This window comes from Branchiostoma belcheri, unplaced genomic scaffold, assembly GCF_001625305.1.
Source record: "Branchiostoma belcheri isolate BF01 breed outbred unplaced genomic scaffold, Haploidv18h27 scaffold20, whole genome shotgun sequence".
In the NCBI taxonomy this organism is placed as follows: Eukaryota; Metazoa; Chordata; class Leptocardii; order Amphioxiformes; family Branchiostomatidae; genus Branchiostoma; species Branchiostoma belcheri.
In genome coordinates, this window is record NW_017803491.1 from 2,312,020 (window position 1) to 2,335,903 (window position 23,884).

At 42.2% G+C, this 23,884-nt stretch overlaps 1 protein-coding gene across 4 annotated transcripts in view; it reads right to left on the minus strand.

The window, feature by feature from the left end:
* LOC109469243 (neurexin-1b-like) overlaps nucleotides 1-20,721 on the minus strand; it is a 28,096-nt gene extending 7,375 nt beyond the window's left edge. Inside the window, exons 1-2 of one of the 4 annotated variants that reach the window (XM_019767716.1) lie at nucleotides 20,543-20,721; nucleotides 16,848-16,980 (exon numbers count right to left, since the gene is read on the minus strand). In XM_019767716.1, coding sequence (XP_019623275.1) covers nucleotides 16,848-16,893 — 46 coding nt within the window. In that variant the 5' untranslated portion in view covers nucleotides 16,894-16,980; nucleotides 20,543-20,721. Of the gene's footprint in view, nucleotides 1-6,561; nucleotides 6,711-16,847; nucleotides 16,981-18,729; nucleotides 18,860-19,032; nucleotides 19,090-20,542 lie in introns of those variants that run through there. The other 3 variants (XM_019767717.1, XM_019767718.1, XM_019767715.1) reach the window with 3 other exon arrangements.
* Nucleotides 20,722-23,884: the final 3,163 nt, after the last annotated feature.

Sequence of the window (23,884 nt, forward strand, 5' to 3'; positions counted from 1 at the left end):
ATAGTGTCGTTAGAAGAATACGAATACAAGAATATCAACAGAAAAATTGATAATTTGGATATTCTATAAAGCAACAAACTAAATTGGAATAGCAACATAAACCACAGAACCCAAAATGTAGCAAAATTAGTAGCGGAGGCATCCATATTTCAATCAAACTTGACGTTCAAAAAACCAAGCTCATAGTCCTTACAATTCCCATTACAACCGCAAGGTGTCGCTTGCACCACGTCACTGGCAGCCGCTACACTACTATAGTATCATGACCAACTTTAATCCTCCTTCGTAATTTCTGCTTTCACTTTAGCTTATCAATAAGCTGCGTGCAAAATCGAGATTGCTTTATTTCTGTGTCGAAGTCATCGAAGATGAAGACAACAGGATCCAGAACAATTCCTAACTGGATCAAATTTCCACATATTCCAACAGCGGACACACAGAAGACAGAATACTGCACAACTCTAACGTAGTTTCTCTCAGCTTAGTTTAGCAATGACCCTAGCGACCTTCCCTGTTAACAAGTTATTATCGTAAGAATCAGGAGTAATGCAGGCGGGGAATGTGCCGGCGCGGAGGAGGCTCAGGATCTGTAAACCAGACTGCCAACACCCTCAACAGACATAACCCAGCTGTTAGCCGGGTGCTATGGGGCCTTGCATGAGGGAAATGTGCACCCTTCATCGATTCCGGTTCTATCACTGGAACAGTTTTTAGTTTGCAGTATGTGTACCTTTTAGTATCTTTTTCTTACGTTTCTTATTTGATCACTGGTGTCCAAAACTCACCAAAATGGTGAAAAATGTCAACAGTCATCTATTTTCTCTACGGAAGTTGCCTATTTCACAATTGCCCTTCTATCAGTTCCTCTTTGACGCATTTTAGTGACGTAATAGAAATTTAGGCGTAGTCATACAGGAAGTATCTGACATTTTTCTAACAAGTTCTAACAAGCCAGGAAGTGTTACTAGTATTCTGTACCGCCAGTTGAATTGAATGACTAATAATCAAACTTTTTCATTATGCCAAATGTAAGCTGTGTAGTGCTAAGCCTGCTCCACAAATAGCCTCCGTCTGCAGTCAAAGGTGAACAATTGAAAAGGGATGGAAAGTAAACATGGTTTCTTGTAACGGTGGCAGACGTGAAGTACATGGTTTTTGGTCTGTACACATAGAAGTTATCTTGTAACAGTCATGCCCGTACCCGATGTGAACTCTCACCGACTCCATTTGACTTCTGAACCTAACGGTCAACCTCAAAGCTTAGCCGTACATCCACGGCTATACCCATGAATACGTGCGCCTTTTCCAGCGTGCTTTTGAAGCCAAATCCTCCACTCTTGTAGAAAAAATAGCCGCATTATGCAATTTCACGGCAGTTTTGTTCGTTTTTCCAGTTGAGCCTCTCGTGGTTGATTGGATTACGGGTTCAGAGGCCACCGTCCTTGCTGGAGCCGACAGGAATTTAATTTCTGGAGAAACCATTACTCTCTGTTAAGCCCCGTACTTTTAATGGCGACATTTTTAGAACATTCGTTTACCTGCATGTGGTTTAAAACGTCTGTGAAATCTGTTGATAGATCCATTTCTACCCATTCAGTCAAAAAGCAATTCAGTCAAATGTTACATTTCGTTTCTTAATCATAGCAAACAAAAGTGTCCTTGAAATAAAAGAGACCAACCGAGAGCCTGCTCTAGCCCAACATCTGTTGTTCTATCTTGTATGTCGAACTATTCTTATCCAGGTCCACATAACGGCTGAATTATTGGTGTATGTTGTTAATATCCCCGAGTTACTACTGTTGCAGCGTTTACAGGCGTGTTTTCTTTTCTTTACATGCGTTTTATTTTCAAAGGTGTCAGTCTAGAACACTAGTATCTATTGCTCGTATGATTCTAGCATCAAAATATCTGCCATGAAGAATTTTGTTGGAATCACTAGAACGATGGCCATGTACGATAGTTCTTAACCGTAGGTCGCAATTTAATCAGGATGCCTACTTTTTTAAAGTCTGAAGACACATAAATCAGTTAAAATTGTAGGAAGTCCACAGACCATTTCAGGAAATTGAATGTTAAACCCTGTTTCTCTCAAGCCTCTTGCCAACTGGAGATAAATATCTACTCGGCTGAGGTAAAGACAGCGCCCCAAATGACACAGCATTCCTGCCGTGGGTCAACCTGCGCTGCTGCAGTTTAAAAACACGCCCTAATTACCAGCAAAATGACTCCGAGCAGCACTCAAATGACCGTGAAACGGCCGGACATTCCCAACCCCCAGCAATCACTGAGGGGCTGCGTGTCCAGAGAGTTCCCAGGGAGACTGGTGTTGTGTACCGTACGTCGCGAAAGTTTCGCGGTGGTCTTATTTTCGCGGGTTGACGTCTCCTCCATGACACCGCGAATATGACACATGTACTGCACGTCGACAGAACTGTTTCGAATGCGAATGTAAGACACCTTGAAACTTCCCATCTTTCTCTACCTCCTATCGCGAAATAAAACACTAATGCTAATGCTCACTGCTTGGTCAGTAGTGGTTACTGCCTTGCCACCGTAGGATCTGCTTGAAGATTAGCCTAGTGCATGTCGAAGAGCTGGCCTGTGTAGGCCCTGACAACAGCCTGGATTCCAGGTTACTAGTAGGGAATGACGCCAACGCTCAACAGAAAATGGTTCGTGATTACATTGAAGCGCTTCGTTCTTGTAAGGGGTTGAAGTGTTTTTGATTGATCATAAAAGCCCCATATTATACGTTTATTATCGGGTGTCTAGAGTCTGTCATTATGATTCAGATGTCCTACTTCAGTTGTATTTCAGTAAATGGAGATCAAAAAGGCTTTTATAAAGGTTTCTAGAATATATACATACTCGCTTTCAAATTAGTCCTATAACAAAGTGATCTTTCTTTGCAACTCAATAAAATCTATCTTGAAATTTCACAATTCAGAAATTTAACTAAGAAGGTTAAAATTTTAGTCAACATGACATTGAGTATGACTTCAAAGTATTTCCAGACGACATAAAAGCATCATTTCCAGTCTAGTCTGAAATCTAAACATAACCGTCTTTTGTTTTCTGGACCAGACGTCGAGACCATTGTAAATCAACACAAAGGGAGGCCTTCAAAATCGGTCCTGTATTGTGTCAGGACTTGTTCGACCACTTTGGGCCCTCCAGGCGTCTTCATCTGCGCAAGGGATGACGGGATGACATCATTCTCTGTGGTAACATGTACACCTGTAATAACTGTCGTCTGACATGACTTGTGGCACGTCGACCATAATTCTAGGACAAACACTTTTGAAAGCAACCGCCAAAAAGACACATGAAAGGACAACTCAACTACTCAGAGAAGTTTCCGTGATGCCATTTATAACGAGATTTGGAAACTTGTCATCTACTCAAGTGAAAATTTGGTCAGTGAAAGATTGGGATCACCAGCGTTGTTTATAATCTTTCATCAGTCAAATTTTGCACACGAACCGCACAATCACAAAAGAGAATCTCAGTCAGTTGTCGCCTGGAGCGACCCACGGTTCAACCCCCGATACAAGATGGCGTCCCCTGACCCCTCTATTGTTCCCTGGGTTACAATAATCGACGGGAAAATATTATATCTGGCTTCACAACAGATGTGTAAGCTAAAAGCCGTGCGTTTGTTGAGGGACTACTAGTATGACATAGCCTCGCCTAAAATTCAACCTAACGGACGAACGGCACATAGCTAGCGTCCACACGCGAATCACAACGTCCGCACTAAAAGCATTCTTTGAAAGGCTAATTTGACATCTGTCAGGGTTGTGAATCGCCGGGTTAAGTATTCCTGCGCCTCGGAATGCATTAGCGTCATAACTGGCACACATCGGGATGGAACGATGGAGAAACACGGTTTTATCGTTTGAGTTTTTTAGTCTGTTCAAATTTACAAGTTGCTCCTTTGAGAACACGGGTCTTGCTCAAAGAAGAGAAGCAGAACAACGAGAGTTCTTTAAAAATGGCATCGTCTGTTTATCGTGTTCCTTTCTTGAATTAAACTTTTTGCACTTTTAACAATGACACACAGAAGAACTTACAGTAATTTACTGACAGGAATATCTTTGGTAGGCAGGATATGCCCCTGTTCTCTTCGTAATATACATATTCCCACCAAAATGCTGCACATGTTTTGACGCCATTTTTCACGAGATAAGACTTTAAATGAGGTCAAACGCTTGATTTTTTTTCTCACCCTAGGAAATACAGCGATGTAATCTCTTGTACACAACTGACCATGATTTGATTTTCTCTCAGATTAAAAGCTTAGAGCTCCCCTGGGTCTCACCAGTATATCAAATGTCTGACAAGCGTTGATTTAAAATCCCATATTTGAAACAAAAAGTCTGGCGGTTTGATTCTATGAACTAAACATGGCGACCTGGCTGTCATTCATTATTACGAGTATGTTGACCAACACAACTTAATTTTGTCCCTTTTACTAAAATTGGCCACCCTAGAAGTGCCAGACTGTCGAAGGATAAAACAGAAAACCTAAGATCTTTTTCAAGATGGCGTCAGTTTTGTTTCGAAATTCAAGAGATAATATCAAGGTGACCTTGCTAAGCTTGGATCAAAATACTAGTAAGTCATATTCTGCCCCCCCCCCCTTCATAATACCGCACGGAATAAGCTTTTAACTTCGTGTTGAGGACGCAGAGATCAAAACCTTTTTAGGTCATTCATATTTCAGAAGAGCACTTTGTGGGAAAGATGATCCATATTAATGCAGACACTTGACATATTATCCATGTGGAGTGGACTCAGTAGAGGGATAGTTGACCATTTGGTCCAGACCGACAGCCATCAAACCTGGCTCTAAAACCTCTCAAGTTGCCCATCTCTCTAACTGGACCCGACAACTGCCCGACTATCTGTCCGCTCATCACACGATGTGTACATAAGGAAACGAGGGGCAGTCTCTCTTGGGTAATATCGCGTTTTTAGCACTAGCATGTGGCCTGGTTCGCCGGGGTAGATTAACTAGGGGCAGTCCATTGTCACACTTCGCAAGTACACGAATATTGGCTCGCACTGCAGGTGATGGGATGAGTTGACACTATAAAATGGGAAGTTACGATAAACTATATACATGTACCCCCCTCCCCACCAATAGAAACCGTGGACAAGTGATAGTATAAAAGTCGTTCATAGTCATGTACTGATCTGAAATCTTTTAAAATGTTTTGAGTCCCAACCACAGTGTTTTTACCAGACTAATCTCTTCCTGACAGACAATTCTGTTTTGTGTTTATGAATATGAATTTTCAACAGCGCTTTCAGCTTCCAATAACGCAATTACACGTCTAGAGACCTGGCGTGTCATTAGTAACTACCAGCAGTATATTCCCAAGAGAATATATTAACGCTTCAAAGTCATCTTCATAACACACCACCGCCATAGCACGAGTGCTTTACAAACAGTTTGAATACCACGTTCTGTACAGAATACGTAAGATGCTCTTGAGCTATAACCGTAGATCTAGAGTTAGCCTGGATGACAGCCTACTTAAGCTCACATCCGCCCGATAGTGACTGTTAGAGTGGCCGTATACAAAGATGGTACCCAGGCTAATCTATGGAGTACCATGATAATGAAATAATTTTTTTGGACAAAATTTTTCATTGGAACTGCTATTGCTGATGATTCTTAGAAGTTTGCATTAACAAGTGTACGCTAACTTGAAATGAATTCTATTCCTGGTAAAGACGGAAGTATGACTAGCAAGAGGCACAGGATGACTGAATAGATTGGGACTCAAACCCGTGACTTCTGCTTGCGGAGTGCTAACAGTAACACACCACCTGACGGTGATATATGCTCGTCCCGTGGGATCTCACAACCTTTTCTGTCGCGTTTCTCTTTATTTGGTCGCAGACGAGGACACAAAATCACGGAGCGTGCCCTCAGACCTTAATAACTACAAGTCATCGCATCGGGCACCACATCAGTCATACTGATTATAATCAAGGGACCGACACCGGCGATTGACCCATATTTTTGCATAAAGTCGCGTGTGTCACAGCGGTGCATGGGACCTATTCATGCGGTATAAAATATGTTAGAAATTTTCTCAACCATGTACTACGGCCAGAAAACCAGATACAAACAAAATACACAATTGCGATTTCGTCAGAAAAACAAGAATGCACATTACATTACAAGTATATTAAATAAGATATATGGGTACATAATAAATTTAAGAAAGATCGGTGCTTCAACTGGTCTTGTAAGGGAAATACATATCCATACTGAATACGACAATAGGGTGAATAAGGCGGCTTGTCAACCAATTTTTCAATCACAGACCACTAAATCACATTCCCGAAATATACCACATCTTAAAAAGATACTATCTAGATAGAGAAGAACATCCTAACACTAATCTGAAGGAGCACTGTTTCCTTAAAGATGCGCATGCCTTCAGCTACACTGAGTAAATACTAGGGAAACAGATAAGAGCACTGATGACAGAAGTGTTGCACACGCCGCGCATTGACTCCACAAGTCAAGAAGACAGAACATACCTAATGTTGTCTCCATTCTGTTGCGCAGGACAGCGTCCACTGATAAACCTTTACTCCACAGACGTGCTAGTGTATACTGACAGGCGTGCAGGACGGTTTTCATGGTCCTAAAGTCCGACCGGAAACGACGTGTGCGGACGGAACTTGTGCGGTAACCAGCCCGTGGCCCCACCGCCTATTGTCATGCACACCCCCTCAACTGAACCGAGCAGCGCACCACACTGACTCACGCTCAAAATTTCATTATTCTGATTGAATTGCCCAGATTTGGTAAGTGAGTCCCTGTTGAATGGCGTCCCGACAGGAAGCTTTTCTCGCCTTACTTCACATCCGACGGCTAGAACTAACGCAATTATGGACAGCGTACAGTTTGATACTTTTTGCTTTGTGTTGTTGAGGAATGCCCCCCGAGCCAACGGTTGCGTAGCGAGGCCGGCGGACGCTCAAAGAATCCATGTGAGCAATTTAAAATGGACGCTGTCACACACATACACTATACCAGTACACCAGGGACATTATGCGTACAGCCGAAATATAAACGTCGTGCACAGTTCTTGTGAGCTCCCCTGACGTTTTAAGCCGCATCGTCTGCTACTGTATTTACTATGGATGGAGTCGTGGTGATCCCTATCACGGGTTTGTCTGGACAATACATTACACGGGGTTTCTGTGGTAGGATAAGCAGACGTCCGTAAACATTCTCACGCCTGTGGTACCAGTGAAACCTCCCTGTTTTTCCCTCCCCGTGGAGCCACAGCAGATAAGACAAGGATCAACAGAACTTATACTACGGGTGGATTCGCCTTGAAAAATTAAAGGACCATAACGTGTAGAGTTTCTTCTTGGTAATCTCTGCAACAAGTTATGGTTTGCTTTCTAAATCTACAAACTCTTGGCGTCTACCCAAATGATTGTGGTGTGACCCTCATTTTCCGATTTCGTGACTTTGTGATCGCGAGAACTCTGCCAAGAGAGGACGTCAACTCGTCTGATTGCAAAATGATTATGCAAAAGTGGATACTTATGAACTGACATCTATGTATTAATGCACATATACCATTGCAAAAAAAAGCAATATTGGCAGCTTTGGAGTAGATTACTAATGCGGCACTAAAACTTATGATACTGTTTAAAACGTTATAAATTACGACAATGCTTCAGTCATTAGTGTTGATAGAGCTGCATTTTAACTCATGATGTACTTTAGCAGTGTAGTAAAACAATTCGTAAATTTGGAAAATTAATAAAAACTTCGTCTTGGCTGATCGTAAATTTAACACGACAATGATTTTAGCGGATTTGCAAGTGGGGTAATCCTCGGACTTCCTCCATGATTTGCTTTTTTCCATGTCATGATTTATACATGTACAGCTAGCGGCGTCTGCCTCCTAAAATACAGCTAGTGGGGGATGTTTTGTACAACAACACCGGCCGCCTGCCTGATCTAATAGTACACTTCCACTGTAAACATTTCGTGGGGGATCTTAGAAGTCCTGACATGTACCCAAAACACAATTTGATGGAATTACGACGAGTGTTTCCTCCATTTGCAGCATGTTTCGCTGACATTTCCTGACTCCGGGACCCTTTCTTTACCGCTCGAAGTTCACGACCGCGAAGGGGCAAACAATGCGCAGGGGTCGATGGGTAATCTAAACAAACATGGCGTCCCACCAAGAAGTGTTGGAGTTGGGTAAAGATTGAACGAATTGATTGGAGAAGCTGTTTTAAACACGGTCCTTGGAAAGACGTCCTCTAATTTACTTTAGATTCCCATTTAGACATGGGGTAAGGCGTTAGGAATGTCATTTATGCGTAGCTAATTGTTGTTTAGAAGGTAGACTCCTTCTGTTAGGCCTATAATGACCCAAGGGGATTTTCATTATCACGCATTTCAAGGTGATGTGTACCTATCATTTGTGTCGCGTCCTTGCGATCTTTCCTCATAATTACAGCTACAACACCTGCTAGCGCGGCAATGGGAATCCATTCTCAACACGTCAATGTCGAATGCCTTTGTGACAACTACGAATAAACAACGTATCAAGTAATAATCTCAGCTAATGCAATAAAACACGTGTGATGACGTTAATAAATCGAATTACATGGAAGCCAAACGCAGTAAATGGAAAGTAAAGAATGTTATGAATGGTATATGATTAGTATGATGAATGGTAGGCAAATGAGAAATATGTGGTACATTATGTAGTTCAGTGCTGAAACTGCGTCTGTTGATCGCAGGCATTCCTCGGAGATCTTTCAACACAGAGATTAATTTAACCTCTTGTGTTGGACAGGATTAATACAAAATTCCTACCATGTTTTATGAAATCATAGCTTAATATACAATTTACACTACTACCAATCGTATTTCCTATACCTGATACTAAAGCGTACAGGTTAAAGACAACGACAAGGCATTTCAGTACCAATGTAGTCCTTGTCACCTTCGTTTCTCGATGAAAATGAAGCTAAATTCAAAACCGACTATGTAACGAGAACCAAGTGTTGCCTGCAATTCTTATCACTGATTCTTTCAGCGATGTCGCGTAGGAGAGGGTATTCTAAATCTGGAGAGGACTATGGAACTCTAGAAAAGATAAGAAAGAAGGTCGCCTCCTTTAATTTTCTGGAAGATATAACACAGTTGCTCACTTGCATGCCTTGGTTTTGTCAAGAAATTAACGTTTCGTTTCAAGAAACAACTTTCTTTGCAATTGGAGTGTATATGAATAACAAAACGTACCACAAAAGCTACTAAAGCGAAGGAAAAATATAGAGTTATTTTGCTATGTGCTATCACCCAGTTGGCACGCAGATTTCACTGAGCTCATTTGATCTCCTGTTGCAAATTATCCACAAGTCTTTATGCAGATAAAGCATCAAAGGATCAGGGTGTAAGATTTAGTGATGTATTGTCGTCGTGTCGTTGAGTTTATCTGTGAGAGAAGCCAGACAGTTCGGTTCAACATTGGAGCAAGGTCAACCTGGTGTTGGTGTGTGCGCGCGGATACACGTAGGTGTCAGCTGGGTTATGGGGAAAGGGACAGGAAAGAACTGCCAGATAGATAGAGAGACAGAACGAAAATATGTGCCAACCAGGCTCTATATACCATAGAGTTATGTACTCAAAATGCGATGTTAGCAACTATAGCTGGTTCTTTAAGATTTGCTTTGGTTCTTACCACTTCACTTGCTAGCACACAATCATCTAAAACTTTGATTTCTGGACTTCTTCAAAATTGTCTCTGAACGTTTTCTCTGAAATACCGATTTTACACTTGAGATTCTAAGAAAAGAAGAAAAATAAACGTTCAATATGCCGACTATACGTTATCTTTGATCGAATTCGTTATCTTACGTTGTCTTTTCGGTTTGATTGATTTTTCCTGTAATGAAAATGTTTACTGTCAACAAACTACCTCAACGATGAAAAGTCACAGGAAATACAATCATCTGTTAGCGTGGTAATGTATAAATCTAGATAAATCTCTGAACACAGGAAATGCTTCGTAGCAGATTTCCAAGGAAATACCTGTTCGGAAGGGACCTAGACGGGAGGGACGGTTAGTAGTTAGTTCGGAATTTGAAGGAAATTCTAGAAAAGTCATTTTCCTGGGATAACAGGTGTTTAGAAGCTGTCAACAGCTAACTTCGCGTGTTCATTTCTGCCAAAAGTAAAAAAAGGCTTTAGACATCTGAACTATACTCGTTTTGAACATCTTAAATAGGGAAAAATGCACATTAAAGATGATAAAAGCTAATAATTGTGTTGCGTAGTTGAGAATCATTAAAGAAAACCCAATGATGCCGAAATTACGACATAACAAAGTAATGAATTATATTGTGGATCGCCCTGAAAACAAGTACTGAAGTATGAAAAAAAAGTATTGTAACAAAATAATTTTCCACATATGAAAAAAGTCTTTCCACATGTATGCAAAACATAAGAAAGATAGATCTACAACATGCTTTATGCTTTCAGAACAGTAAACAACATTACTCTCTAGTCATACCACATTATTCAAATTGAATGTACAACGTAGTAACAGGGGACACATTTCTACCAACGAAACGTGGACAAATCTATAATAGATCCAATTAAAGACCTTCATTGACGTTTCAGAGTTAATGAAATAGAGGGAATGGTTATTGGGGTTGGTAAAGTTTATAGACATCATCATCATTAGAAGTCACTATAATGTGAATTTAATGAAGCCCCATCAAAGAAATGAAGTGTCCGTAGGTCTTGCACGTATGATGTAATTTATTTCAAAGCGTTTGTGGTGAAACGAATTATCTCAGTCTAACGATTGACTCGGATAAGAATATACTTCAAAAGAATGGGTCCGTAGTTCTATGGCCTTTGGTAATCTATATATGGCACCACTACCACAAATGATGATTGGGCCGATAGAATGCAGTGAAGAAGACCGATTATAATTTAGTTGTCAGAAAAGAGCCCGTCAGCTATGTGACGGTTAGTCCTGTGCGACAGGTTACATACCATATAAGGAATGTGGGTGTGTTGTTTATGCAATTAAGTGGATACGTCATCGGTATCGTTACAGCCCATCTCCTTATAAGGAAGTGGCGACCCCTTTCGTGACAGGTAAGCCAGAGGCTTTCGGCGCTCACGTCAAGGTATATAATAGATTGGAGTAGATAATGGCAGCGTAGGTGGGGTTAGAGACAATATCTCATCAATGATGTAATGGAGTTTATTTTCGCGCCATGTGTACGCTTCATTTGATTGACAGGTCAATAGGACGACTGATACATCATGTCTAATATGTAGACTCCAATGTGGTTTCCAAACTATAAAAATGACGAAGCAATCCAGAAAGATTGTATTGTAATGATGGTCATGATTCAACTATTTTGGAAAGAGAGGGAAATAGTGCATGAGTTTTAAACGGAAGTGAGAAGGATCTAACGGACAGGTGAAAAGTAACAAGTTCCTGAAACATCGTCAAACCTGTGGAAACTGGTATTAGATGAACAAAAGAAAGGATCAACCAGACAAGAAGGAACTGTACTGGAATTTGGGAAATGCTACAAATTACACTAAAACCCGAGAATCTCGTCATGCCCTTTCACAAGACAGGTGGCGATGTTGCCGAAATTGGAAATGCTTTGATGATTTCAGATCTACCAAAACGTTCTCTGTAAAATTACGCTGTCGTGGGAGTGGGAAGGGCAACAACAAAGCCTACAATTACACATCAAAGCTCACAAGTCACAAATTATGACATTGACGTAGAAACTACTATTACCTGTTCCGAACTGATAGAAACAGCAAAGGAACGTACGCGTGGCGTACGTATATCCACACAAAACGACGGGGGTAGTAATAATACAAAATAGCAGCTTTAACCTAGTTTTCTACTTTCATGGGCTTAGCGGTAATACTTCAAGCAAATGTCAATGAAGAGAAGAAGTACATCACAGACAAAAGCGAACAATATGATACATCGGCGTCATCAAAGAAATGAGTCATCGAAATCATTAATCGTTTGAGTAGAATTTACCAGAAACATCTGAATCATACAACCTCCGCTACCATAAAATCTACCACCAGTTGCTCATGTGTTATGATTCATCCTCAACCCCAAAGTCATGTTACATTAAAAGTAAGATTCTCAATATAGATATGACAAGTCAACTATCATGATAAGTCATAAGTTGATAATCGGATATTTATGGAATATGATAAAGGCGGAATACGTCTCAAGGTTTGCACGAAGGAACATCTATTAAATTGTTGTTCTACTTTTTCCACTGAATTTTTGTTGAACGTATCTCGTTGTCATAGTTGATGCACACATGTAGAAAGACAGCTGGACGCTTGTATACAGCAGCTGTTTTGCGCACAATGACCACGTTTTTAATGAAAGTCCAGTGGGAATATAATATTCTTGTTTTTGTCTGGCACCGTGTAAAGATACATTGTCGCAAGCTTCATTTGTTAACTGTATGCAAATCGTGAATATAGCGTTGGCAGCATGCTTTTAGACCAGATGCTTCTGAAAGAGTGTCGCTCATTGGTTGATACAAGTAGGTTCGTTACTGCAATGCTATGACTTACCTTTTACCTGAACTATGTATCATACTAGTACTTCCTCTACAGTTAGGAAACATTATCTGTGGTTGAATCTAACGGTAAGTAGAGACACAGTGTCTAAAGGCGTCACATAGTAGACCATACAGGTGACATGTACTAACACAGGAGGAATGCCACTGTCACTGTCCTATTGTTCTTTGTGACTCGAAATGGGTTCAGGTAGAGCGAATCGTGACGAGACTCTGATTTTGTCAGATAACTGGGAAGTTTTGTAGACACTTGTTGTCGGATACTGGTATAGATAATGATGGTGACATAACAGAGTTAAAAGCATGTTCTTCTTGCACAATCTACGGGAAACATTTCAAAACGGCACCCTTAAATTTTGTACGTGTATTTCATTTGTATTTCGTTCCTTTTTTCTTTTCATATTAAAGGTAAGTTTCAAAGTTGTACATGACAGTTTCTTCCAAAACCCTATAGGGGTAGGAAGCTTATAAAAATAGCATGGAATTCTTTCATAATTTCATTTTATCCTTTTGTTGTAGAGGAATGAGCCCTTTTGTTCCATATCACATGACAGGAAAGCTACGGAGAAAAGTGTCTAAACCTTCATTTTTTGCACGTTAGGATAGGAAGCCGTATAGACACTTGTCTCACTTCGTGGAGGTCTTTCATAATTACATTATCTGATCGCATTATCCATATGTATGGCATGTGGACAAGGTTACGTACAAACTGAATAGAACACGTACCTCATTTACAAAAGGAAAACCCAGGTCTTTTGAACTCAAAAGCCACGTTTCAAATGGGTTCTAATTGTCTTGTTCTTCATTCTTTTTTTTTTCGTACTAGTGTTCGCAAGGGTCTTAGCATAACACTATCGGTTCCTTACTATACAAATACTGAACAAGGGGAATGAATAAGAAACCCATACAAGACTACAGGGCTGATTTTCATAAGAAAGAACGTGTGAAGAATGTTCGAGATAAATTCACGGTTTTATATGAATATTGAGGAGGTACTAGTACCTCTCAGAAGCGATCTCTTTTACATCGAAAGAAGAAAAAAAAAATAAACAAGAGGCGATGGACAGGGTATCGGTTCCAGAACTGTGCACACGATTTGTTGACGTTATCGTTTTGCGTGTCTCGCTGAACAAACGTTATTTGATGTCGGGAAATCTTGGTGACGAGAGACGCACTTGAATAATTTGTTATTCTAAGTTCTAAACCCGTCGCGTGGAATGTCTGCTTTCTATCTTCCAGACTACTGCAAAACACAAACGTCTCTGTTTTAAGTCTCAACTTTTAACCTCTTCAGGTGTTTGTATAAGACTCGTGTCTTATAATTTTGTGCGTTTGCATGCGGTGTGAGTCAGCTTTTGAGTCATCTTCTATGAAGTACCCTTCTAGACTGGGACTGGGACAAACCTAAAATCTTCGATACGTAAGTATGTTTACGTGTATAAAAAGAGCCCAGATAAGATCTTACAAAAATGGCGAAGAAGATATGCTAATGAACGACCCACCCAGTGACGCCGAGTCACTAACTACCCCCCTCCCTCCCCTCGCCTTATCGGTACTTCTCGCCTAGTTGACGGACGATCGTCCGAAAGACAAACATCACAGTCGGCCTATATAAACATATATCAGACGTGCTAACTGGCACGGGGGTACAAAAATGGCACGCCTTTTCACAGTTTCACTCCCATTCATTCAATACGGCTTCACGTTTTATATACTATAACAACCATTCAAGATAGTTGCTTGATTTTGAGGTACACTTGAGTTCGTGGTAATATACAAACAGGAAAACACTAGAGCTCTTCTCAGAAGTCCCTGCCGGTGTGGCTGTGTGTGTATAGATGACAGTTGTTTACATAACTGCACAGTCATTCTTTGTGTGCATAAGTCTGATGGAAGATTGCGAGCACTGGTACAGAATTTCCGTAGTTCCCTATGCAAACCCTTACACCAAACTACTGAAATTAACGTTTACTTCAGTATTTCGATATTCGTTTACTACATCAGTTTAATAGCTACCTCAGTAATACGATCTTGTAAACTTTCTTCTGTTGATATTATATTTAGGACCAGAAAAACAAGACAAAGAAGTATTGTTTTATGCTCTATGCTGGTAATATAATAGTCGCAACTTTTTGCGAAAACATTGGCTGAAATTTCAACCCAATTCTTGTGATGTATACAATTTTATTTCAGTCGGCTTGCACGGATTTTCTAACAAGCACACTCAAAGCAGGACCTGCTCTCAAAGGATAATCCCAGCGACCAATCAAATAAGACTTCCCGCGAAAACTAGACCAATTTAGCCCAAAGATCTGAAATAAGTCTGGTTTCCATGGCGATGTTCGCTGAGGTGCGCATTATCCAATTTGTCAGGTGGGTATTAGTGTGGGTGATTTATTCGTCTCGTCGCTTTGTTCGTGCTGCATGTTTTCCCCACCTCAAGAAAATGGCGACTCAGACCCAGTCTAATTATCGAAGTCTTCCAACAGGGAACAAAATTGTGGTCACTTGTTTTCTTTCAGCCCTGTCCGGACAACAAAATGACCCTTTGATGCCCACTGACCATGGATAACGTGGATAGAAATTACTGGGAACCAAATTGGACGAAAAATTTCTTGGAACCCAGGAAAAAAGAAAATGCCACCACACAGACACGAAATAATTTCTCCCAAAACTCTTGACAGTTGGTTCTTGAGTTTTTCAAAATGATCATTAGTAGATGCCTCACATATACAACTTAATCTCAGTAAACAGAGCCTAGGGCAGTTCAAGTTCAAATTTTGGGTATATTTTCTCGTCTTGTCTCTCCTTAAATCCTTTCTTAATCCACCAAGGTCAAAGTTACATGAGAATCTAGCTGAAGGTAAGGCATATGCGATCTGTCTGTCAACGGCTGTATCCCAATCTAATGACTTAGAGGACACCAGAAAGGCGCCAATGACAGACAAGATTACATAAAAGGTTCAAGTTTAATCTGGTAATCCTGGATTAGGATATAAATGAAGAACATCACTCAAGACAAGACGGTCTCAGCATGGACTGGAGAATTGTCAGATAAAAACCCTTGGATTTAAAGCGAAGGTGAGACGATAGTTTGAATTGCCTGAAGGGATTTTCTGTGTGTGTGGCTTCTTTTTTTTTTTTAAATTCCACTCTCGAATAGTCTGGGACCTCAAATCCCACCCTCATGAATAGAAATACGATATGTAAGCTAGAAAGTGAGCCATAAAACCCTTGCTAATATCACTTTAAACGCCCAAAAGTCCTGATTTTGAGACTACATATGGGCTGTCCACAGGCCTAACTAGACTGGTTCCCAGACTGTGATGTCAAAACAGATGGTTTGCGAGTCTCCTCGCCTTGTCACTGATCAAGAACTCTACCCAGTGTACTGGGGTCGAGGCTACAACAGATGGAGTCTATATTAGTAGGAGACAGTAAACAAGCAACAACAAACACTCCCGTCCCAGAAGGAGTCAAAATCAGGAGCCGAGCACAGGAAAACTGGACTCAGGTTTCGTCAAAATCGTGGTCTGACGCTGACCGTAAAAGACTCGAACCACCCAACATGTGGGGCGTCTCAAACACTTACTGAAGCCACCAGACTATACAGTAATTTCCCAGAGACTACCAGGATGGGCCGAACGTTATCACAACTACCCTTACAACAACATTGACTTGACAGGACTTTGACGTTTACTGAGAGAGGGCCCAGTGGCGAGCGGGGCCATACCGTAGGATAACGAACACGAATTGTTTACCCTATCATCCATAGGACGGCACTCGGCCTTGTACAAACAGCTAAAACCGTCGACGCGGCCTGCAAAGACGCTTTAGAACTCCGTAACGAGAATAACAGACCCCACATACAAGTCCATCTACTATGGCATTCCGCATAAGCATCATACAGAACGTTTGAAATTCGCGAGCACACAGGACAATGCTTGGAACCTCGGTCCATTTAGAAACATATGCGACGCGTAGAAACCATGCCTCCTTGTACAACACTGTTGTTATAACCTACATCGTCTCCCCCACCGAAAAAAATAACACTACAGCCCGGCAGCTGAGTACTTGAGGCCTGTCGCTTTAAAACAACAGAACACAAAGCCTTTGTTGACTATGCCACCGGTTGGAAACAACGCACAGGTTGTGGCCCACAGTCACGGGCTCTTGGCTCTCAATACACTCACCTGGTAGCACGAAAGGTGAGCCGCCGTCCTTTCTTCTGTGTCTCATCGTTTTCTCCTGTCGTCCCGCGAAACCTGAGCCCTGATGAGACGTCTTGGGAATTTCACGCTTGTTCTGGGTCAACTAGAGGACGACCTGGAACGAAATTTGGGAGAACACTTAGCGATCGTACTACAGGCAAAGTCACCCGTGGAATTGAAGAACCCCGGGTTGTTTATAAACGATGTAGAATTGTTTCTACACCTACAACTACGCGTGCGAGAGTGGCAGTGCCGCTGTCGTTTCGCTGAAACCGTAATAAAGGTTTGGTTGGTAGTTTTAAGAAAATACGGAACATTCTGTGATCTTGTGAGAGTGCCCTTGAAAAGAAAATGTCATCACCTGTACATTTCCCATACGTGAAACTGAGAACCTGAAAGAAGCCACGCTGTGGAGTTCACGGTCACTGCTTACAACTGAATCGTTCAACAGATGTACCCTGACAGCGCATGGGGACGGGGAAACCATTTAACCGTGCCGTTTACTTGGCGGGAAAATGTTTCAGACTAAAATACTCGGCTTTGAGGGAGCGTGGGTTGATACCAGGGGATGCTTGAGTAATTAAAAGGCCAAGGAGAGGCGTATTTTAAGAAATGACGCGACCCTACGCGAACGTTTAAAATGTTGTTGATTGTTTATGTCACATGGCGAATGTGTAAACAATATCGGTGATGTAGGTCAGATGGAAACATGAGGGAGGGGGGCACGACAAACCCTCTGTACGACAAAGCAAAGGACCTATCGTTTCTAACGTACAGTTGGTTCAAACGGGTGAATTTGAGTGACGTGACCATATATGTACTGCAGTCCTGCTGGAAATACCGAAGTCTGGGGAAAATCATGAGCTTTAAAAATCGCGAGTTCAACATCAGTGTCTCGGGCCTGGAGGAAAACGTGAAGTGAAATATCGCAGGCGTTTCCTTACCTGTCATCGTCTTTTTTCTGTCAGACGCCTTCAGCACTTAGCGAGGAACGCATGGGGAATTGCTAAAGTATGGTAATTTCGCTTAGTATAGCGTTACCTGTATTCCAGTATGCATGTTAACGTTTGTAAATACACCTTAGTTCACTATACGTTACTATGGCCTAGTCTGTACATACATGTAGCTTAGAAGGGAACATGAAAGGTTTTCCATTTATCATAATCCAGGACATAAAAACGGTTATCCTCTGCTCCGTAAGCCTGCGCTTGTGGTATCCATTAATTTCAATTTAGTTTATTAAGTTCCCAGTGCGGATAAAAGGGAAAATGTCACGGGTAGAGATATGGGAATTGGGTGTGATATATAGTGGATGAATACATTATAGTTTATACAGTATAGGGTGATTGAAAATACGATAGAGACAGAGACTACGAAAGATATGCTTGTCTACAGTACCTGTAACATACCACGGGACATGTTTATACTTATAGCTAGGCTGTACTGAGCCGTATCACCGGGTATCCTGCTCTGTTTTTGCTCGATCGCTTCTCCTAAATCCTTATCTCCCACTAGCTGACGATCCATAGCCTATAAATGTCACTGGGCAGACGACAAGACAAAACCCAGATGACTAGGATGAAAAATATAGGGGCTGGGAGGGGTACGGAGGAGGGGGGGGGGGCGTAAGGTTGACGATTTAGATTTTAGATGATCGTTTCTACTTGTATGGTTGGAAATTAGCCATCAGGAACATGAAGAAGAACTGATGTTAACGGCGATGTAGATGCTGAGTAGAACTAGAAGGCCCGCCAGGGTAAAGGCTACTACCAGTAGTAGTACCAGGCCTGACGACCCTTGCTTGCACTCGACATGTATGTTACAAATTAGCGTTACGTTCACTACAGCAAAAACACTGACCTACCTGTCAACCAACCTGGCTCCGATTGTTAAAGGGAAACCGACGCTAAAACCTCAGATTTGGGCCCAGGTGGCGAGAAGAAAACATGAAAAAAACCGAGCGATAGTCAAGAAGTCTTTCCCTTAGTGCCCGTCTCGCGTTACGTTACGCCACACTACTTCAAATGCTCGCTCGTGTAAAACCACGCCGCGTCGGGGGCGTTCGGAGCCTCGGCTTCGGCTTTAAACCTGCGGTATACCTGTCATCGTCCCGTAACACCATCCGGGTTCAATGGCGAGGGGGAAGGTAGGAGAGAACGTTACTTACCGGCGGCGTGCTACACACAGGACTACAAGGGGCAGGGGTGAGCTCTCCAAATGGAAGAGAGATTTAGAAATGCCATCCCGTGTCAGAGATAATGGGGCTAGCTAGGGGCTTGACTATGTGGGGAGGGGGGCAGACGGGTCGACTTTGCGTTTATCCTCAAAATGTCCCGTCCACACACCAAATTCAAACAACGCCACGACATTTATCCCTGTGTAAGGGCATGGAGTGTTTGTAAAGACCTCCTCTCCCCCACTTTGCAAATTAGCGCCGGGGAAGGAGATGGCGTTTGGTTTCCTTCTCATTTGACTGAGCATTCCTGCGATTGGTTTGTGTTTTCGCGTAGGAAATATTTGAAGCAAACGGTTAGTGGAAAAACAGGTCCACCTCTACCAACAGGCAAACAGGTTTTTGTGTGCTGAAGTTCGGCGTGAACAATATGGTTCATTGTCTTCGTGGCCACATGTGAGCTTTTTTCCAGGAATGCAAACGAGGGAAAGAAATGTGGGATATGCGAACTGAGTAAACCCTAGTTCCTGCTGCGAGTTCTTTTCAAATGCAAGAAATGTAAATTGTAATTCCTTCGGATTTGTCATTATTAGTTTGCGCTGAACAAGTTACAAACACATATACAGTCACGATTTAGTTCTTTTCTGTATTTTTTTTTTGCGCATCGTGTACATCCGTACACTAAAAAAACCCTCTCTGAAGAAACTAGAGGATCTCAGCAGGTGAGAGAACTGAATATTGGACACGACTTGAAGCAGAAATTGCCGCTTTTGTGTATCCGCAATAAGTCCGGCCTCGCCAACCCCCAACAGGCTGCCATAATATACAGTAATTGGCCACTTCTGCCTCGCAACAATCGGAAGTTTACATGGTTCATGGTCTTCATGTAGGCTTAGGAAAAGAAAATAACCGTGCCTTCTGTTACACATGCCCCCAGGGCATACCCGTACTGAAAAAATATGGCGTCCAACACAGGTACGCAGTGTCGTCCTTATGTTGTCGCTCCAAAGAAATTTTGAAAGAAAAGCCGCCTAGTTTGTCTTGTATGAATATGGAGAGCGCCTCCCTCCCGCTCTGCCATTCGAAGTTCTTTCAATTTGCCCCACTTCAGGGGGTGGTGGGGTTCGTTGTTGGCGCAAATTTTCATGACAAAAGCCGCTTCTTTCTGTAAAGGTGACCCCTATTGTACCAGCCTGACCCGGCCGTGTCTTCATGGGACGGTTGACAAAATTGGCTTCATGGGCGAACAGTTCCAAGCAGCGTGAGTACGGACGCTCTCTTGAAAAGGGATCTCGGAGAAAGCCGCTCTAAAATAAACAGGCCCCAACACTCAAACCGGGCGTCGTTCCGTCAACAAACCAACGGCTTCCGACACTCGGGTAATGTAATTCTCCGTGACAAGTAAAACGTTACAAAGCCACTCGGGCTTTCAAAAAAACACACTCCGCAGTAATTGTTACCTATAGCTCAACATCACCGACTGGAGGGCTCGTAGCCAACTCACCTGATAGGAAAAGTGCCTTTCCCGGTCCTTTCCGCCTATGGGAAGTTAGAATCACTCCTTGACACGGTATGAAAATGAAGGAAAATCCAAGTGCTGGTGGTTTAAAGGTAACGTCCGAAGTCGACAGTTTCCCGTCGTGGAATGTTGGGAAGAGTGGGGCGTGAGAATGAAGCCAGGACCCGTCAGACAACTCGGCTCGGCTCGGGTCGGACGGGGTCGGAACGGTTCTCGTGACGTCGGGGGTAATCGGCCCAGCTCATTTGCATACTTCGTTGACGACCATTTATGGCAATCGATAATAGGCGACCCAACAGTCATCCCTCGAGGGTTTAAAAGGGGATATTGTGTAATGCGATTTTGTAAAGACGTTTATAAACTAGCATGTCCATTCTTCATCGAGAGGACGGGAAACTTGGAAGTTAAGAAGAAAGTTATCTAGAGTTTGAAGAGGGTTTACAGACTTTTTTTGGAACTCAAAAGATTGCTTCAGACTCAAAAGATAAATCTATTGATGTTTTGTTTTATATACTAGTATCAGGTTTCAACAAAGGCTTAAATTGATAGATAGATAAATAACCAAATAGATAAAAACATGATAACTGAAGATTGAGGCATCACTTTCGAAACATGGTTCAAGGAGACAACAAAGGTTTCATGGTACTAGTATACCCAATACACACCCTTTCATATCTTATTATACACCACGAGTTACTCATCCTTTTGTCCGTACGCCTCCGCTTCTATATGGGTGGGGATCCACTGTCCTGAACACGGCCGTTTAATTATTCATATCAAAACACCCATAAGACGATTCCGTGCTATTTTTTCCACGCGACATCCTCTGAGATAATGACATCATACGATTTATACCAGGATTTAAAACGAACACCACCTGTTAGTAGTTCACCGTGGATGGGAAATAACAGATATTACCACATTCTTCGCAATGTTGACACGGAAAAACGTAAGAGAACGGCCTTGTGGAGCACCGCAAATTACAGGAAAGATGTTACAACAGACGAACATTTTGTAGAGACTCACGTACGAACTATTTACTATCAGCAACTAAGCGGATTTGGGGTTCGGAAATCGGAGCTGTAATACATTCTTAATTGGGAGAACTCCCTGTAGAATAAACTTAGCACAAAAGCAATATCCTTGGAGATGAACTGTTCACAAAAAATAGGTGTAAATACAGAATCATAAAACTAGGGAGTGTTGCTGTTTTGTGTTTTCGTCCAATAAATGATTCACGTTTAATTTTTTTTCCGCTGACAACTGTTCTTCTGTGATTTGTGGTAATGAACTAATAGAATAAACAGTAAGGAACGCATCGCAGCATAACTCCGTGATGGCCCATTGTTTTGGGAACAACAAACCGCAAAGATACGATCTAGCGACCAAGTTTCACCCGACTCGAAGTAGCGGCCAGCCGGCTGAGACTCTTCGGTCATTAGTCGAGCTCTGCCGGCCACGGAATTCTCAACTCTCGGCGGGTCGACGCTCGGAAGAAAGGAAAGCTCTCAGACTTTTTTTGTTGTTGGAGGGAAGCGAGTTATTACAGGGGACAAACGCGGTGAAGGGCGGGTATTCTTTGACTCGGGGGCCCGGCACAAAAGCGCTGGAGGCGCCGCGAGCCTTGCCATCTGGAGACTTGCTGAGTTGTTGTACTGCAGGGCAAGTTGGACTAGTTGTGTCACATCGACTCAGCACGGGCACTTTATAATGCACTCAAATGACTCAATTACAAGAGTAAGCTAAAAACAAGCCCACAGAGACCAGGCGACATGGAACAACTGCGGTTTTGTTCCAGATGTGTTTTTTAGGGGGGGGGGGTATGTGTGCAAAGTTGTTGGATTAGGACAAGAAAAGTAGAATATACACACTGAACTTGACAGCTTTAAATGAACTAGAATTGAGTAAAAAAAAGACAAGAGGCTAGTTACAGGACAGTAGAAGGACGTTAGGCTAGGTATCAGTACATTTTAGATAAGATACAACAAAACCAAACACGCCTGTTACCGGGACTAGGGCAAAATTTACTGTTTCAACTTCAACTTAGTTGAAAGAAAAAATAGACTGAACACGTACTTGCCTGATAGGGAATTTAAATAAGCTTCATTGAAATGCAATAGACGTCCAATTATTTCGTGTATCCGAAGAATTGTAATGGCTTTTGTGTACTAGTATTGGTTGCCTACAATAGTAACGTAAGAGCTACTCCAACATTTGACTATCTATGGCCCATCTATTGGTTCCATTTTGCCGAGGACAGATCTAGAGCCAGAGTTAGTGATTTATCAAGCGCATTACATACATACATCTCTTTATATGTACCTCGATTTGTTTCTATGGACTAAATAGGAAGTCATCCATTTCACTATATCTATATTAATACGTAAGGATGACATATGATAGAAGGCGGTCTCATTTATGTGTCCTGAGTGGTCGTTATCTGACTTGTAGCAGGCCGTTTCGGCTGATGTACTTATCTGTTGTGTTACCGGTGGGACCCCGGACTGTTCCACAGCCTTAATAACGTCCAACGATCGCATCATGACGCTCATCAACATCACTAAACCCCTTAATGCCCCGCTACTATAGATAACTCTCTATCCCACACAAAAGAACGGAGATAGAACGGCCGGGGTGAAATATCACATAATTCAGCTGTTACAAAGGGTTCTAAATTGAGGCGTTGGTTGTAAGGTCGGCTGGTGTTGTCATAAATTCGGCTTCTGTACAAGCACTCAAAGGAGACGGCGATGCTCTAAAACGAGGCAATTATCGTGGAATGGGTGTCTTAGGCTGGTTAGACGGGCGATACCACTTCGTAAGGCTTCGGGGGGCGTTTTTTGTGTTGGTCATTTACTAGTCTCCACCAAACTCCTTTACAGGTTGAATAAATAGTAAAATATCGGCCTAAAAAGAATGTAGCTGGCCAGGGGAATTGGCCGACTATAGAGGGTCCAATCTACCTGTGTAGGACCCTCTATAGTCGTCAAATTCCCCTGGCCAGCTACATTCATTTTAGGCCGATTTCTACAATTTACTCAGCCTGCAAAGGAGTCTGGTGAAGACTACGAGTAGTCGTTTACTACTCGTCTCTGATTGGCTGATTGCTTTATGGGTACTACACAAAAAAGGGGGCTAGTTGTTTTTTCTATGAGTTAGTCAAACGCTGCATTGCACATTCCTTAACTAATCCCAAAGAGCCTGATAGAGACTATAAGTATAAATCCCCGAATCTCTAGACTACAAGCCTCCCTTCCTGCGCATCCGTCTCAAAGTATCATCAGTTTCCTGAAGAGATAGCCCCTCCCTTCCGACTGTCCTGCTCAC